At 52.9% G+C, this 18,174-nt stretch overlaps 5 protein-coding genes across 5 annotated transcripts; 3 read left to right on the top strand and 2 right to left on the bottom strand.

Moving 5' to 3' along the window:
- Nucleotides 1–2,728: 2,728 nt before the first annotated feature.
- Triagg1_8586 (uncharacterized protein) lies at nt 2,729–4,939 on the top strand (the record flags this gene model as incomplete). The annotated part of the gene is made up of 1 exon (XM_062903448.1): nt 2,729–4,939. One exon carries the CDS (start codon nt 2,729–2,731, stop codon nt 4,937–4,939), a length of 2,211 nt encoding a protein of 736 aa, XP_062752396.1.
- A 35-nt stretch (nt 4,940–4,974) lies between these two features.
- On the top strand, nt 4,975–6,351 carry Triagg1_8585 (uncharacterized protein; the record flags this gene model as incomplete). The annotated part of the gene is made up of 1 exon (XM_062903447.1): nt 4,975–6,351. One exon carries the CDS (start codon nt 4,975–4,977, stop codon nt 6,349–6,351), a length of 1,377 nt encoding a protein of 458 aa, XP_062752395.1.
- A 2,450-nt stretch (nt 6,352–8,801) lies between these two features.
- Triagg1_8584 (uncharacterized protein) lies at nt 8,802–9,089 on the bottom strand (the record flags this gene model as incomplete). The annotated part of the gene is made up of 1 exon (XM_062903446.1): nt 8,802–9,089. The coding sequence occupies one exon, from the start codon at nt 9,087–9,089 to the stop codon at nt 8,802–8,804; it is 288 nt and encodes a 95-aa protein (XP_062752394.1).
- Nucleotides 9,090–9,687: 598 nt separating this feature from the next.
- Triagg1_8583 (uncharacterized protein) lies at nt 9,688–13,372 on the bottom strand (the record flags this gene model as incomplete). The annotated part of the gene is made up of 5 exons (XM_062903445.1): nt 9,688–9,921; nt 9,994–10,745; nt 10,810–12,997; nt 13,186–13,230; nt 13,295–13,372. 5 exons carry the CDS (start codon nt 13,370–13,372, stop codon nt 9,688–9,690), a joined length of 3,297 nt encoding a protein of 1,098 aa, XP_062752393.1.
- Nucleotides 13,373–16,390: 3,018 nt separating this feature from the next.
- On the top strand, nt 16,391–17,878 carry Triagg1_8582 (uncharacterized protein; the record flags this gene model as incomplete). Its single annotated transcript, XM_062903444.1, has 4 exons — nt 16,391–16,860; nt 16,930–17,280; nt 17,343–17,682; nt 17,747–17,878. The coding sequence occupies 4 exons, from the start codon at nt 16,391–16,393 to the stop codon at nt 17,876–17,878; spliced, it is 1,293 nt and encodes a 430-aa protein (XP_062752392.1).
- Between the last annotated feature and the right edge of the window lie 296 nt (nt 17,879–18,174).

Raw genomic sequence — 18,174 nt, 5'->3', positions numbered from 1 at the left:
CTTACTTGTGCATGTTGATAAGATGGGTGACTGCACGAAGGTTGAAATTTTCTCGACCACCCTACCCTAAAGCACAATCGATTTTTTGATTGGTTCTTTTTTTCAACATGCATGCAGCGGTCGTGCTTCCATCTTGTCTTTGGATGGATGGTGTAGTTAGCATTTCTCGTACAATTTCAAGCATTGCGTGGATGTCATGTTCTTTGCTTTGGAAGTCGTAGGCTGATACCAACACAACGTTTACCACCTCAATGCTTGCTTCACTACTATTCGGATTGATAGGTTTATCTTATCTATGGGCGCTTACACTCATCTCATCGAGTTCCACATCGCATCCATATCTCGTATGTATGTCAACTTAGCTCTTAGTTCTCTAAAGTAACACGAAGGACGATGGTCAAACCTAACAGACCAGCTCGGTGAAGAACCGAAGATGGCCACTCGAGATGTGTGAATCGTTACATAAGCTTGGATAAACATGGCCATGTGTTAAGGAGGCAGAAACCGCTCAAAGCAATGCCACAGGGACCGAGGTTAATGAAGCAATTTCCATCTTCCATGGAGCACGGAAGGCGAACCGGGCGAAAATGGCGCTTCCGTCGATCCTGTGCTTCCCTTGCGGGACATATGCGCGGCAATAACACATCACACACATGCTGCTTCATGTCTTGCATGAGGTTTTATCGGAGTTCCCCATTAGCAGGGGTGGATCGGGCTGCCCCTTTCTGGCCCACGAGTCGGTGGCATTTTCCATGGAAAGTTCCGATCGCAGAGGACAAACAGCAGACTATGTTGGGAGTTCGATCCGTGTTCCGTACGAACTAAGGGATGACTTGGCACTCTCATGATCACGGAATCGAATTCCGTGCTTCGGTTGTTGGCCCAAGTTGGGCGAGGCCAAAGCGCCGAACGGGATATACTTGCATGGGAGCATGATGCGAGGAGCAACCCTACCTAGAGACGGAGTATAAGGTTGCACAGTACGGTTGGCAACGCTTTTGCCACGTACGGTGCTCGTATGTAGGTATTTGCTGTCTGTTTCGCTCTTACAGACTGTCTTGGTATAATCTTACTAAAGGACTACTACTAATATGCAGGGTAGCACGGCACAGCGGGAGTTGCAAAATGACGTAGAATGCGGCTGGATGTCGAGGGAAAAAAAAGTAAATCGAAAGGGATCTTCATGTCATTTTACTGAGTCGGTCCCCTGCGTTAGGCGCGGATATCGATTCACGTGCAGTGGTGGCATGCTCTTGTGACTTTGCACCCAAGTACGTGTATGTACAGTACGAGTACATACGTCAGGGGGGTCAGACGCAGCATGTAGTTCTAGCCGAAAAAGGGCCATGGCATCGACCCATCGACGAGGCTGGCAGTTCCTTGATTGAGCCATTAATTGCCGCCTGGAGCTCAGGAGAACGGCGTAGATACGTGTACAGGTTCAAGAAACAATTTACGCTTGGTGCCGATGACCGCTCGGCTCGCCCGGAGGGTTTGGGAGCAGCAGGTAATAAAGGAGAAATGTACAGCAAGGATCCCGGTATAGTCGCTGAATTAGGTACGGACACTTTTCGCCCACTCCATCAATGAATGGCCTGGATTCCAGGCTAGCACTCTAAACTATGGGAACGCAACAAGCGCATTTGCTGGATGGAGAAGTTCTGCTAAGAGCATGTACATGGATGGAGCAGGCTATGCGGAATCGGTATCTGCACCACGGCCTTGGACTTTGTTGCTCAGGGACCCGTCAGCACCGGGCTGGCAACTAGGCGGCAAGTGCTTAGAAACCGGGGCCCTTTGCTTGGAGAGGATTCCAGCGCAGAGAAAATTTCCTATTGAAGCTTTCTTGTGCGTCTGGTGTAAATGAAGTCTGTCTGTGGCTTGCCGGTCACAGCACAGACACAGTCAGCTCCAGCGGAGTTCGCCTCTTTGGTTTCCCTGTTTGTGCAGTCGATCCTCAGCGCAGGGAATGCCGTGGCGAAAGTCATCCCAAGCTGGACCAATTGGACGGTGCTCACTGCGACACCTGAAAAGCACATCAGGGGCTCGTGATTGATCGAGACGTTGCCGTGGAGCTACTCGTAGGCCGCCGCTGTCGCTGGATGAAAGAGCCCTGGCATTGCACAGATCTTCCATGGCAGCCGTTGAACCGGGTCTGACTCGACTCGCCCGGGCTGGCTGATGAGAGGCGACAGCTCGCAGTGCTCCAGTACGAGTAGGTACACAATACGAGTGCCAACTGGGAACAAAGGCTGAAAGGCCCTGCGACCAGACCTGGATCTACCCCGCTGTGGGCTTGTCAGGCGTCCCCCTACAGTGGGCTTAGTTGACGTCTTTGTCGCTCCCCCCTCCACATATTTCCGCCTTACCCCAGCCTGGATCGCACGCAGCTGGAGCCGCCAGCGTCCGTCAAAGGCGCCGGGCTGATGTTGTAATCAACCCGCCGTTCGCTCAGCCGTCGATTTCTTCCTCTCTTCCCTTCTCCTTTCCACAACCGCAGCAGCAATCCCGCAGCCTCCATTCTCGACACTCCAGCGCGCGAGCGTTTGCGGAATCCTTCCAGCATGGAACAAGTCCATGGCGTCGACGTCAGTTGGATGACGCAGGGCTCACCAAAAGGCAGGCTGCTTTGCCACTCCCACCGCTGTGTCTGCCACGGCGCGCTCCATGATGGCTTCATCGTATAAGTCCATCGGCGCCGTGGCAGACTGCTTGCTGGGCAATCGCCATGGGGAATCGAAGACTAACAATCCGTGTAGACAAATTCAACAAGGCAGCCTTTGCGCCCATCAAGTCTCCCGTTGCTACTGTACAGCCACGAAGTGTCCCTCAAAACTCCCCGCCCAAGCTGAGCCCTTCATCAACCGCCGAAAAGGTCGAGGTCAAGCATGAGCCTAAGGTCGAGACCAACGGGAAGCCAAATGGCCGCACGGAGCCAATTCCTGTCAATGGCGCAAGCAACGCCAGGCGCCTCTCACGCTCGGGCTCTGTCGACAAGCCCAACAGCTCCAGCGCGACACCACCCCACCGTCGCAATTCGTGGTTTTCCAACATCTCAGCCAAATTCTCGGGCGCAGTCCCTCAGCCAAACGGACAACCTCAGCAGCCTACCAATCACCAGCAACCACCTGCGCAACAGAGTCAACCGGCTTCTCCAGCAGCAAACGCAGAACCCATTGTCCCCAAAATCACGCCGACAAAGAACGCTGTTCTCCAGCATGGGCTGAAGCCAGAAGGCGATGAGCCTTACACTCCGGCCCCTCCGAGATCGGGCCAGGCCGGGCTGCTTGGCGTTTTTCGGCGACTCTCTTCCTCATCAGGAGGCAACAGTGGCCCTCTCGGTGCCGCCGGCAAGATCAATCACGGACTGGTCGAGCGCCGGATATTGAATGTGGATCGGGACCGAGACAGGTGTCCGATCACGGAACTCAAGGATAACAAGCTGAGGCGAGTATCCTTCTTCGTCGATGTCGAGATCGCGCCCATGCCAAAGTACGCCGAATCCGAGGCAGAAACCAACGCCGTCGACCACGCCCAAAAGAAAAAGCTGAGCGAGAAGGGCGAGGGCGAAGCGCTGAAGAATCCAAAGGTTGCCGAAGCGCAGAAAGAGACTTCTTCTTCAACTGAAAGTGTTGGCGTCAATGATGCCAAGCCCCGCGAAGCCGAGGCCAAGCAGGCTGCCCCGACTCAGAACGGCGCAAAGAGAGCGGATAGCCCAGACGATCAAAAAGCAGCGCCAAAGGACATGACAAGAAAAAAGGAAAAGAAGAAGCGCAGTGAAGAGGAGCGCAAATCCAGGAAAGAAAAAAGACGGCGGCTCGCCGAAGAGAGCGGGGCCATCCCTATAGAGATTCACTATGACAGCAGCGATTCTGCCGAGCTCAACGGCAACGGAAGCCCAAAGACGAGCACTTCCCCCACGATGAACCCGGTCAGGATCTATCGGAGATGCTGCCAGCTTCGCGAAACGCCCATCTTGAAGAAGATTACCGAGCAGCTGAGCGACCCTACCAACGCTTCGGCCAATGGCTTTGTCAACAAGATCGACCTGACGGGCTACTTCATGCAGCTGCAGGACCTCGTCACCCTGGGAGATTACCTTGCCGTCGTGCCCGTGAAGGAGATTATTTTGCAAAACAGTGGGCTCACCGATGAAGGCGTCAGGGTCATTCTTGCCGGCCTATTAGCAGCGAAGCACTCCGAAATGGCCAGACGCAGAAAGGCTAAGCATGCTCATGAGGAATCGGGAGGCGTGGTGGAGAGAGTTGTGCTGAAAGAAAACAAGCTGGGTCCGGATGGCTGGAAGCACATTTCGCTCTTCATCTACAAGTCCCGATCGCTCAAGTACCTCGATCTCTCTAGCATCCCATTTCCCCGCCAAGCGTCCGCCAACACCAACGGCGCTCTTCAGAATGGCGTCCATATTCCTCTCACCATTGCCGACATCTTTGCCAAGGCACTCGCAGACCGCCCAGCGGGATCAGCGCTCGAGATGCTTAGCATTGGTGAGACCGAGCCGAGCATGGTGCAGTTGGGCAAAATCATGGACGGGGTCATTAAATGTGGCATCAAACGACTCAGTACTGCTCGCAACCCGCTCGACGGGGATGGCGTTGAGCACGTGGTGAGATATCTCGAGTCTGGGAATTGCGAGGGACTCGATCTAGGCGGCATCGATCTCAGGGAACACATGGACACCATTGCCGCCTCCATCAAGGAGACTGATCCGCTATGGGCACTGAGCATATCCGATTGCAACCTGACCCCTTCGTCTCTCTGTAAAATACTACCTACTCTGGCCAAGCTGAACAACTTCGTCTTCATTGACCTTTCACACAACCATGACCTCTTCCAATCAACGCCGAGCGCCGTTGGTCTGCTTCGAAGGTACGAGATGAATCCGCAGTCTACAAAAGCTATAGGAGAAGAAGAATGCTAACGTATCTGTGCAACACGATTAGATATCTGCCCAAAATGCAGACTCTCAAGAGGTTGCATCTTTCAGATGTTAACATGACCTCTGAGCAAGCCATTGCGATAGTCGAAATCGTGCCAGAAGCACGCCATCTCTGCCATCTTAGCCTGCTCGGAAACGCAGACATTGTGGCCCTGGCTAGCGCCAAGACCGAAGAAGCCCAAGAAGAAGCTTGCGCTCTGTATGCGTCACTGATGGCTGCCACCAGGCTATCCAGGAGCATGATATGTGTGGACATTGAAGTTCCCCACGAGGAGGCTGGCGAAATTGTCAAAGCAATGGCAAAGCAGGTTGTGGCTTACTGCCTACAGAACATTGAGCACATGCACGATGCGGAGATTAACAAGGCAGTGGCCACGGCCCTCGCCGAGGCCAAGGGAGAGACTGTCGATACCAGAGCGCCAGGGTATCCAGACGTGCTGGCGCATCTCGTCGGCCATGACGTCCTTGTGCATGACGATGTCGAGGATGACGACTCAGGGCCAGACGAGGACTACGTCATCGGTGGTACGGGCGTGGTCAAGGCGCTTGCGTGCTGCCTCAAGAACCGTGGCGATGAATCCCGCCGGGCATCCGGGGAATTCTTCCGCGAGCTGGGCGCGACAGAGGAGGAGCCCTTTGTCGGGCCCAGACTCCCCACTGGCGGCAAGGCCAAGGACTTGTCGAAGCACCTGTTGGCTGGTGCTCGCAAGATCAGACTTCGTCTGCAGCCGGCGCTGAACAAGGCCAGGGCAAACCCAAGCGAAGACGAGCTCAACTTGCGCAAGCTAAACTTCCTGGACGATACGCTGCAGGGTATCATCAAACGATTCGAGGACGAGTATCCCGATACTCGCGAGGACGCAGAGGAGGCAGTGGTCAAGGCGCCGGCATCCCAGACCGAGACGGAGATGCTCTCATCATCGCCGCCGACCATGGAGGATGCCGTGGCCGCTGGCTCGGACGCCGAAGACGAGCCCGAACAAAAAACACTGTCGCGATCCAACTCGATCCTGGGCAAGCAGCTGGCGGAAGAGGAGGGACGTGTACACCGTGCCGGCCACAGGTTCCGATCTGGATTCACCGATCATATCGACCTGCTCTCGACGCTCGACGACGTGGAGAACGACCCCAAGCATGTGCATGTGTTTGGCGAGCTTGCCGAAGACGTTGGCGGTGAATTTCTGGAGATGGCCAAGAAGAAGGGCGCCGTTCAAGCCTTCAAGGAGGACAGGGAGATGCTGTTCTCAGCGTTGAAAGACAGCGACCCCGAGTACTGGGAGCGCTTCGTTGAAGCGCAGGGCAAGGCTCGTGCCAACATCAACGTGCCGGCAGCTGAGAAGAATGAAGAGAGACTGCGACAGGCTCAGGCAGACGAGAGCGCCATTGCCGACTAAGCCAGTAAACAGGTCTTCTTTCCTCTCGGTACTCTATGGGGTTTTCTATTTGTTTCCCTGATGAATTTTTTTTGGGTGGATTTGTTTTACAATGTTCTTTTTGCTTTTCTCATTTTCTTCTTTTCATTCAACCCGGCCTCTGTCTTTACCTTGAGATGGAGGGAATTTTTCTTTGGATATTGCTATCAGCGACTGAAATTGCATGGCAACGGCGCTCGTTTTCATCCCTCATGGAAGGGTTTAGTGGAGTCAATCATTGGGCATAACTGGGATATTTCGGCGTGTGTATCCGGCAAAGGGGGGAAAACCTATATGGGATTTTAAGAGCTGTTATTTCACCAAAGCATTTGCCTGTTCCTGTTCGTATGGCGAGGCAGAACTTGGTTCCGTCTCGGCCTTTGTAAAAGTTTGGCATTTGTTCCCCCCCTTTTTCTTCCGTGTGATTTACCGCAGAATGGATGGGATAGGATTACTTGATGGTCTTTCTTCTTCTTTTTAAGATGATTCGAATAAATACTACGATCGTGTACGAGTATAGTAGTCAATCGTTGGGAAATAGCAATAGGGCACATTGGTGGATCCGATATTGGATCGTGGAATGATTTCTCAGATAAAACGAAGCAATCAATGGATCTGTGTAGAGTGCGTGCTTCCAAGAGCCATGCCGGACCGACTAACCATGTGTCACCTGCCCTGCCCTGCCCTGTCACTTTGTCTGCACGTACTGTAGCCACAGCGAGTCAAAAACATTTTCCAGCTGATCCGTGGAAAGCTGCGTGTGTTGTGAATGTTTTGATTACCAAGCCTTTGCCTCGCTGAGGAATCTAATCAATCTAGCGTCCAAACCCAGGCATGCACATGCGACCACCCGATGATTTCGCCATCCAAGACGCTGATTGACAATTTCAGATTGCGCAAAGGACATTGGAGGGGGGGGGAAAGGCTTTATCCCCGGGCTTTTTTGTTTTTGGCTGGCCCGGGGAGAAAGTCAGCGGAAATGGACGGGCGGCGATTGGACGGGATGGGCTTTCGCGATGGCCCGGGGGGGCGGTTGCATCATTTTTGGGGTGTGTGAGGCGAAGGTCTAGCTTGAGGCTTTGAATGCAGTCTACTGTACTTGTTTATTTTATTTTTTATTATTTTATTTATTTTATTTCATCTGTTCTTTTTTTTTCTCGTTTAGATTGTCTTGTTTGGTGATGAGATGGATGTTTGAATCGTACTGTACTGCGTATGTGGAATGGAATGGAATGGGTTGATGGCCATTTGATCCGTCTTTACGTCAGCCCCCTTTCCCGAGTATCGTATACCTTCTACACCGTTCTTTAAGCGAAGGCATCCTGCTCCGTAAAGTAACCTACTCCCAGACCATCCCATCCCATACCGTACAGTACAAAGCCGATGGGACTTTAATCAAGTCCTTGTAAAAAAAACAAATAGCATGCAAAAAAGAGCCCATCCCAAGGTCACAACCCAACCAAGCGCTAAAACTCCAAAACATCAACCCATCCCATCCCCGACATACCCCCCCGAGCGCCACCTGATTGGCTGCCGTACGTTTCGCTGCCCCAAGCGGTGGAACGACTTTCAACGCAACCATGATGTGATGTCAGAGCTTTTGTGTGGCTACCGCTCGTGTGCTTTTTTCGGCTCTGTCATTTGGTGGTTTTTCTTTATTATTTCTTTTTAATTAGGTAGGGTTTCTTTTTCCCGTTTTTGTTTGCCGAGCGATGCTGGACCTGGAAATACGTGTACTTTTTGTGTGAGTGGCTGGTCTTGTTGAGGCTCCATGTGGTTTGATGCCATCTCTGTGTGTAAATCCGCCCAACCACTACCTACCTCGACATGAAGCCTGCTACTTGGTACATACAGCGCGTAACTCTCTGCGTAAACCAGCAAGAAACATGATCAAATCAAACAGAAAAGAAGAAAAAGGGGTAAATGATGTCTATCAAAAAAGCATGACTGACTGACTTATGTCAACACCCCAGAAAATAAATCGGGAACGGCGTCCTCCGTTGCCTAGAACAAAAATAAAAAAAAACACTACCAACTAAACTGCACTGCACTGCACTGACCAGCCTAGGCAGCATGTTACCTCACCTTTAGTCCTAATTAATAATAAGGCGGCCTTCCTTACCTGATGCTCATCCAACTCTTGCAAAACGCCCCGAATTAATTAAAAAAACAAACCTGCCATTTTCCCTCTCTTCTCTTCCTTCTTTCTCTTCCTTCTTCTTTTCCCTTTGTAATACAAATCTCCATCTCGACTTGTCTCATCTCACACTTACATCGTACTCTCAGTAAACACACAACAGGCGCCATACTAGGTACTACTTGTCCTACACACACACGAAACCACACACGAAACCACATACAAACACACACACACAACTCAACACAACAATGTCTCCCACATACACAATGTCCGCACACCTCTGCCGCCAATTCTACACATCATGGCACCAATCCCGCCGCCAAACCACACCCTCAACAACAACTTCAACAACAACAACAACAACAACAACAACAACAACACCATCCTCATCATCAACAATGGCCCTCCCCTCCCGCTCCCCTTCCCCTGAGAAAATCATCGTCGAGCGGAGAGGAAGCACCTCCTCAGACTCATCCCTCTCCTCCTCGCCGTCAAGTCGGTGAAACCACGTCGAGCAACGTCTTTTCGCTTTCTTCTTCTTCTTCTTATTTCTTGTTTTTCTGGTTTTTTTCTTCTTCATGCGCTGAAGAGAGAGGGGGGGGGGATGTTTTATCAGTTGTTTTTGTGCGGGACGGTTCATGGGACGAGGTTCGGATCACATCCATCGGTTTTTCACATCATATTTAATCAACATACCCGACATATACAAACCAAAAGAAAACACACAAAAAACAAATCTACGAAAGCCTCAAGTCATTGTTTTTTCTGTCTGGTTAACGCACCTTGGTTCCTCCTTTTACAACGTCAAGTATCTTTGCGGCGAAACATGTCGTGGTCACAACTCATTTCGAGCACGACACATGCATTTTCATCAATTATCCGACTTGGTTCACCTTGGGAAAACGGCCATTGGCTTGGCCAAGAGTCAAACGTCGAGTAATAAATCATTTCTTCATTGATTGCTTCTTCTTCAAATACATGTGCTGTTGAGGCGCCGCAATGTAATCTGCTAGTAAACATGCTAATCTCCCATAATCATGATTTCCATGCAAGTGTATCGTATCCAATGATAGCAAAGGCTCTCGCAATTCCAGTGTACAAACTGTGGCTGGCTGTTCATGCTCCTGGCCAGACATGACCATCTTCATCTCTCCCCTCTCCCCTCTCCCCTCTCCCCTCTACAGTGCTGATGCTGCCATCGTGTTGACGGTCGGGGGAAGCGATGTCCTCTTGGTTCCCCGGTTCTCATCACCGCTGCCACCAGGCGACTCTTCCTCCAGCGCCGCGCTGCCTTGGATTCGTCTCTTCGCCTCCTGTTTATCAGCTTCCGTGATGTCCTGCTCGTTCTTACGCATGTCTGGAGTCCACTGTGATTGAGTGGGCGAATGTCCAATCGACATGCCGACGCGAATCTGCCATCAAAGTTAGCAACGCCTTCTCCCACCCTTGGAAAGAGATGGAGGGAAAGAGGACCAAAGGCTTACCAAGGTCTCGAGGGCTCCGTTAGAGTTGTCTACCAGATCGTCGTCGAATCGCATCTTGCCAGGCTCAAACAGCAAAAGAATCGTGCTGCCACCAAACGCAAAGTAGCCGAGTTCTTCGGCACGCCTCACGTGCTCGCCTTCCTTGCGCGTAATCACTGTGCTGCCCACCATCATGGCTCCGACACAGATGACCATGACCCGTCCGTGGACCTCGCTGTCGATGGGCACCAGCACCCTCACATTCTCGCCGTACACATCCAACGCCGAACGAATCGCCATTGGGTTGACTGTGTAGTACTCGCCAGCAATGGTAATGGGCTTGCCCATGACGCCATCGACGGGAATGTGGAATCTGTGATAGTCCTGGGGGGCCAGTCGGAAGATGCCCAGAGCGCCGTTCTCGAACCGCGAGACGTCGTCTGGATAGGCATCTCCGAGGAGCCTCTTCATGTTGAACTCGCGACCCTTGACCCAGATCTTGGTCGCCTGCGAGATCTGGTTAAAGACGACACTTCGGCAATCCGCCGGCGAAACAATGATACGAGGGTTGTCTGGCGCCGAGCACGGCCTGGCCCCCGGCTTGAGCGCGCGGTAGAAGAACTCGTTGAAGTTTTTGAACTCTTCAATCGGCAGCAAGACTTCTGACATGTCCAGGCGATGGAAGTCGATGAACTTTTCGATTTCATCCCGTGAAGCAGGGTCGTCAAATTTCTTGCCTTGCTTGATGCTCAAATTCTTCAGCATTCTCCGGACTATTTCGTGTCAGTATACAAAATCCCGTTGAGCTTTCTCATGATGTACGGCGGCACCACTTACTTCGCTTGTTCTCCATGTCCTTCGACTTCAGCCCCTTGTAGAGGAGTCGGATACCCAAGCGCACATAGACGCTCATCTTCTCCTCGTTAATCTGCCCCGTGAGACGATCCTGAACGAGAATGTTTGCCGAGTTGGCGCCGAGCTTGTATCCACCATACGAGATCTTGGTGATGACCTTGGAGTACCATTTTCTCTGCGCTTGGCTGGCCGTCACGAATCCGCTCACGAGGACTGTGTTGACCTGGCGCCAGTCCTGGCTTGCACACGTCGCAATGTGCGTAACGATATCGCCGTCGCTGCGCTTGTTCAGGCGCGGCTGATGGCAGATGGGGCACTCGCGAATCTCCACCACGTGTTCTTCCTTGGATTCTTGATCAAAATACCCCTCCTCTCCCTCTTCGTTGGGCGTGCTGATCTCGGGAATAGGCGTGGTCGCCTCTGCTGGCGGCTCGACCATGATCTGGGGTGTCGAGTTTCCTGAGCCGTCGGAGCTTGGCTGGCCAGTGGAATCTCCAGACGATGATTTGCCGGTGAGGCTGAGGCTCTTTACATCCAAAATAGGAGTCTTGCTTCCAGATCGACTCTTGGCCTGCAGCTGATCCTCCAGGCACAGCACGGCTTCGTCAAAGGTCAGCTCCCACGAGTCCTCGTTATCGGCAGCCTTGTGAGGGAAGCGCTGGAAGAAGCTGTCAATGGTGGAGTCCTTCAATGTTGAGCCAAGAGTATCCAGCATTGTGCTCAGCTCGATCCTGCTGATCAGACCGCTTTCGTCTGTATCATACTGCTTCAACAGCGCCCGCCAAAACTGCTGGCGGAGGGCTGGGTATGGTACATACTTGGCTCTCATGTAGATGACGGGGTTGTGCTTGCTTTCCCACTTATCCAGGTTCTTCATCTTCAATGGTAGAGCGTAATCTGCGAGATCGGGGTCATCCGCCTCCATGGCCTGCTCTGAAGCTTCGACTGGGATGTTGGCAAGGGCATCTGCAGGTGCCAGGGACGTGCTGCTGGACTGAGGGCCGCTTCCATCGCCAAGCGCTGTAAGGGAAGAAGAGCCGTTTGAAGGGGTAGACCTAGGGGCCTGCGCCTTCATCATCTTGCTTAGACTCTGCGTCGACGAGGAGCGGGAAACCCCGAGCTTCTGGAGACGAGATTTTGTGACAACCGGCGCCGGCATTGGTTCCGGTTCGGGAGAGCGAACCTCATACAACCCCGTCTCTGGGTTTGCCTGGGGCGCCTTTTCTATGAGCGTCTGAATAGGCAGGTTGCACGAAGCGATGAAGTCGTTGCCGGAATACTTGTCGTGGTCGATGACGGTAAAAGCAAACGAGTATTGCTTCTCGTGATTCTGCACCGGGAAGATCATCTTCTCATTGAAGACCGGGTTGAGGTTGTGCCGGACTCGCTTGGTGCGGTAGGTCTTCTTGCCTAGGGATGCCACGACAAACGGGTCCATATCGAAGCCAGTCCGCGTCAGGTTCGACTCAGGTGGAAGGTCTGTGATCTTGGAAATCTCCAAGTAGATGATGCCAACAACGTCGGAGTCGCTATTGGTGAAGGCGTAGGGATCCTGCCGCCTCTTCTTCTTGAGGCCCTTGATGCGAAGTCGCCGCCGACGCTTCTCGGCAGTCTCTGGTTTTGAGGGATCCTCGGCATCATCGGCAATATCTTCCTCGAGCTCCGTAAGGTCATCCTCATCGTCTTCATCGCCAAGCCCGTCTGCCGACGACGAGCCCCCCAAGTGCGCCGCGGCACTCGGGGTGAGCAGTGGAGTTTCGGTAGGTGTAACATTTCGGGACGAGCCGACGGGAACCGTGCCAACAAGTGCGTAGAACTTTTCAAACAGCTGTTGCTGAGGGAGGAATGGGGCTGTAGTGTCGAATAGGGTGAATTGAAGCTGCACTTCGCCGGAGACGACACTGGTTTTCTTGCCAGGGCGCTTGCTCTTCAGGGGATACCACCGTGGCTCTTGTTCGGCGACTTCGTTCTGGAAGATCTCTTCGAGCGCTAGGTCGAACTCTCCGAGATAATCCTTGCCAAAGCGATCCTTGTCCCAGCATATGACGCCTACGACCAGGCTTTGTACAGAGCTTATGGGCAGCTCCTCGATGACGTTCCATTCGGGGTTGAGCGTTTTGGGGACGGAGTGGGTGACGATTCGGGCGTCGCCAAGGGTGACAACAAGATACTAGAAGACGGACAAGATTTGATTGTAAGCAACTGGCTCAGAACTAGAGTTTGCGGTGTCTGTTATAGTACAGGGGAGAAGTTGTTGCGGCGGTGGTGAAGATGATGCGTGTTCAGTGGGGGCTCGTGATGCAGGTTGCGATGCGATGGTGTATGATGGTGATGAAGCTGCTGCTGCTCTCGACTCACCGGATCCGAAGTTCCACTACGATCTTTGGCCGCCAGATTCCTTGCCTATTCGCCTCAGTATTAGCACACAACCATCTCGTCAAAGGTGCGAGACTGGTCCAGTCCATACCCGCATGATAACCACCCTCAGGGCCAGCCCGTTTGCCGCAACCCCCGCAGGGCCGGTGCCGTCGTTCTTTGGTCGCATTGGGCTCTCGCTTCTTGAATTCGCACTTGGAGATGGAGATGAAGAAAGCAAACGGTTCGGGAGGATACGCATTGCAAAAGAGGGAGCTTGCGCAAGCTCGGGCGGGCAGAGCTACACACGTTCCAAGTTGCTGTGTCGATCGTTAGGGAGGGCCACCTCAAGCAAGCAAGCGCTATGGTCCTCTACGGGCTCTGCAATGCTCTGCTGTGCTGCTGCGCTCTCCACTGCTGTGCTATGGATGGCGCTGTCGAGTGCTGTAGACGGATGGAGGGGATGGTGACAGTGGCGGCGCACTGTGCTGCGGCTGAGGCGACCTGGCGTGAATTTAAGGGTGCTAAGGCAGCATCGTCTGTTCCCCTTGGATCCGGAGCGAGGCGATCGAAGAGATTGAGGTGCAGGTTCACGCTCTAATGGACGAGGTCTCCGTTTATTCTTATTATTATTTATTATTCGATGCCGCTCCGGGGGCCAGCCTCCACTTTATTAAGAAGCGAGACGGTCATGCAGCGCTGCATGCTGGAAGCCAAAATAATCGCTGTCAACCTGGTACTTGTACCTAAAGCGGCTCAAGGGCCGGGCCTCGGTACGAGTAGCATTACTCTGGCTTAATCCAGTAGACTGACTACCTTAGGTACCTTAACTCCACAAGACGGATGCGACCCCGGTGAAGGCAATGTCTGAAGCTTGAGCTCTGGCCTTCCAATCAATAGAGTTGATGGTCCGCATCGTAATTTTATATTCACCAAGTTCACGGCCTCGGACGACGGCGGCGTGGGCGGTCCGGTTTCATATCTACGTCATTGTGTATGTGCGCCACAGTGTCTATCGACATCGGACGATACTGTCGGAGCTGCGTACTTTAATTCTGCTCTGACGACATGTGGCATCAAAAAGCACAGCTTGCATAGCTTACACCCAAACCTCATCTTGAACCGCCGTGAAGAGAGAACTTTCTACCCCTTTGAAAGAAAAGAATTCTGATGCTCTAGTACGCATCCATCATTCAATCTTAAAGTCAACCCTCGTGTCTATTTGTACATTAGCACCAACCTTGTTCCATACACGAAACCTTGTAGCGCTGCTCCATGCATTCACACGACTCTGCAATGCGCATGGCTAGCACTCCAACGTGGCCAATGATGTACCGATTCGAAGCAGCGCCAAATGGCCACGAGAACGCCCTGTTTCACCACGCTCCCGATATATCTCTCACTCAATGCTGCAGCCACTCAGGCCGCACCGTTTGCGCGGAGCCGGATTCCTTCCAGCGCCCCTTGAGTAAATGCAGCCAGGGAAAAGAGAGAGAGACAGATAGAGAGAAAACCACTCCTTTGGGATGCGGGCAAGGCGGGGCAGTCCATGACATGTGCAACGTTGAGCTCAACACGTCCCGCTTTGGCCCTACTTTGCTGCCTTGGAGTTTCTTGGCTTGAGCCTCAGGTAGGCAGGTGGTGTTGCCTCTATCAATTCAGTCAGCACCGCAGCATTTGCATCATCAGATTCCATACACAGGTAGGTAGGACTGTATTATTGAAGTGGTAGTATTAGGTGCTATATTACGCAGAGGAGTTGAGCACTGAAGGCCTCCAGCTCTGCATGCCCTTTGCTGCAAGATGCTGGTCGCAACCGATGCATGCTGGATGCCTTACTCAGCGGCACATGCGCCATTTCAAGCCCTCGGTTTGCTGGGCTGCTGGGGAATGTTTCTTCCGCCATGCAGTCAGCTGCAAATTGAATTGGATGATTTGCACACGTCTACTTAATCTGCGGCAGTCAACTCCAAGACAAGTAGATGACGTAGCGCTGCTGGCACCGCAGCAGAAATAAATCATATTGGGCTGCCCATTCAACCATTCTTCGGGGTTTCCGGCTTCTCTTTGACGCCTGCCTCGCCTCACCCAGTTGCCAGAACGATGCCTGGATTCCACCAAGGTCCAACGGTGAACAGATCGCCATTGCCACAGCCTTATGACGCTCCTGTTAGAACATCAATGGAGCTCCGGGAAGAGTAGGGGCTCCAGCATGGATGTACTTTTCAGCGAAGAATAGGCCAAGAGCTACAAGGCGATCCGCTACCCCTTATTGCTAGAGCACAGCTAGCAGCTCAGCTAGCAACTTCTGATGGAGACGGCGAAATGACGAACGCCATGTGTTGGGGCAGAAGAGACAAGCATTGACGCGACTGGACGAGGAGAGGAAGAATCAAGATCTTTGTGCGACCCACGTGATTTCCGTGTGAGCGTCATCGGTCCCCTCGTGCTGAATTGATGGGGGAGTGAGCAGGGCAATTTATCAGTTTTGGGCGTCTCTAATCAGGCATGGACATGTCAATCATAGAGCATCTTGAAGTCTGAAGCTGTGACTGTGACTGTATCTGTCTCCCCCAACAAGCTGAGCTAGGGAACTGGGGTCTTTGTTCCAGACCCAGAACAGCGGGAGAAGCAGAAAAAAAAAGGACCGCACAGCATAGTCCAGAGCATGGGATAGTTCCCTATGCCATTGATCGGGCTTTGCTCTTGGGCAGGGTTGGTTTAAAGAAAATCACATAAATATGAGAAATTAACTCTGACCCGAATACGGCGTATACCTACTCAGGCATTAATTTATGGCCCCTTTTCAGCATGGTCACGCCACCTGTCTTTTTGGAGTGCAGGTAGCTTGCTAGGCTGTGGGAAATTGGATTTGATTTGATTTTTGTTGGCGACCTCAAAGGTGGGTAAAATCACAAGCTCCCCGGCCGAATTTCTAAACCTTCAGCAACCCCCGGAGCGCCTCTCCACACATTGCGCACGCGAGCGTCACGAGCCAAGCAAAGCACAGCGCCAGCGTCCTCTGCTCTCCAAGCCCGTTGATCGTTCATGTCCATCCAAGACAGGTAGCTGATCCAGCTGCAGCGGCTCTCGGGCATTCGCAAGAAACGAGAGACAGAAACGCAAAACTTGAGCCGTCAGTCGGGCTGCATCGGCGCCTGACCTAGCACTTGCTTTTTCTCCCCCCCCCCCCCCCCCTCTAGTCACGATGTCATCACCAGCATCCTCCCACAGCGGCAAACGCAAGAGAGTCACTATCAATGCTGCCGAGCCGGACAGCGCTTTGCAGACCTCGTCGCGAGATGCCTCGGGCGAAGAAGGCGACACCACCGCACCAGAGTCGTCGCGACAGACTAGACGGACCTCCAATGGCACCAGCTTGAACCCTAACAAGAGGCAGCGAGCCAATTCGGACCGAGTTGTCGAGAATGGCGACAATGTCCTCGATCCTGGTGAGCCCAGTGACACCACTGAAGCCAGCGTCGACATTGCCGAGAGAGTCACTCGGAAAGGACGCAAGAGTGCATCCAAAGATGTCGAAGAAGAGAAGAAGAAGGCCATGCCTCCACCCCCGATTGGCAAGCTCACTCACCCCGTGGGCTACACGACAAACCCCCCGCCAACTGGCCGCAATGTGAGAGTATACGCCGACGGAGTCTTTGACCTATTCCATCTCGGGTGAGTGCTGTCTATATACGACGAGAAACTAGGCATGTCGAATAACCCGCGTGCTGACCACATCGACAGACACATGCGCCAGCTTGAACAGGCGAAGAAAGCCTTTCCCAACACAACCCTCGTCGTGGGCGTCACCGGCGACAATGATACCCACATGCGCAAGGGATTGACCGTCATGTCTGCCAAGGAGCGCGCCGAGTCGGTGCGACACTGTAAGTGGGTGGACGAAGTCATCGAAGACTGCCCGTGGATCGTCAGTCCAGAGTTTCTCGAACTGCATCGCCTCGACTATGTTGCACACGACGATATCCCATATGGCGCGGACGAGGGAGACGACATCTACCAGCCCATCAAGGAGACTGGCAAGTTTCTCGTCACTCAGCGCACCGAGGGTGTCAGCACAACTGGCATCATTACAAGGTGAGTAATTCATCTATTATTCCCATCATCGTTGAACCCTGCCTCTGACTTGCGTCCCATAGGATCGTCCGCGATTACGAAAAGTACATCACCAGGCAATTCAAGCGCGGCACCTCTCGCCAGGAGCTCAACGTCAGCTGGCTTAAAAAGAACGAAATAGACCTCAAGCGTCACGTGCAAGATCTCCGCGAGAACATCACCAACAACTGGACCACGACCGGCCAGGAGCTCAGCCGAGAGCTAAAGCAGTTCTGGCCTACCAGTCGGCCACAGAGCCCGGCCCGGTTCAACAGCTCATCAAGCGACATTGCGCGATCTCCCACCACGCCCGGAGGATCAGGGAACTCGAAGGAGTTCATCACTGGCTATGCGCTTGGGCTGGTTGGTGGTGTGCGATCATGGGTTCGTTGACCTCTCCCATCTACCTCGTCTTCCGTTTCCCCGAGCTGACCCGATCAACCTTCAGATGACCAAGAACCGCAGGACTGTGACAGACAGCCATCCTGCCAGCGATGACGACTCTGAAGAGAGTGACAGCAACGGAAGGCCGGCACCGGCAGAGGACAACCACGAAGTGGCTACCTCCAGCCGCGCGTAGATTTAGCATCAAGGAAGTGCTCCAAGTATCAGAGGAATTGAGCGCGGCCGTATGACTTCCAACCGAGAGGCCTTGCGATGAGGGAGTGTGTATACGCGACAAAAGGATGACTGTTAATTTGTGACAATAGAGGGATTTTGGTGGTGTCTCATTGGCGTGTTGGGTTTTGTTTTAGGGCTACAAAAAGAAAATGATGACTACGTTGCTCCAATCTCGGTGCCTCCTTACATGCTCTAGAAGGCGTTATGTCATAACAGCCTTGTCTTTTGTGATGTTTGACACATGACGCAGGTTTG

The sequence above is a fragment of the Trichoderma aggressivum genome (genome assembly GCF_033847375.1).
Source record: "Trichoderma aggressivum f. europaeum strain CBS 100526 chromosome Unknown scaffold_043, whole genome shotgun sequence".
Lineage (NCBI taxonomy): Eukaryota > Fungi > Ascomycota > Sordariomycetes > Hypocreales > Hypocreaceae > Trichoderma > Trichoderma aggressivum.
The sequence above is the reverse complement of the archived record's forward strand: the minus strand, read 5'-3'. Positions and strand labels throughout refer to the sequence as shown.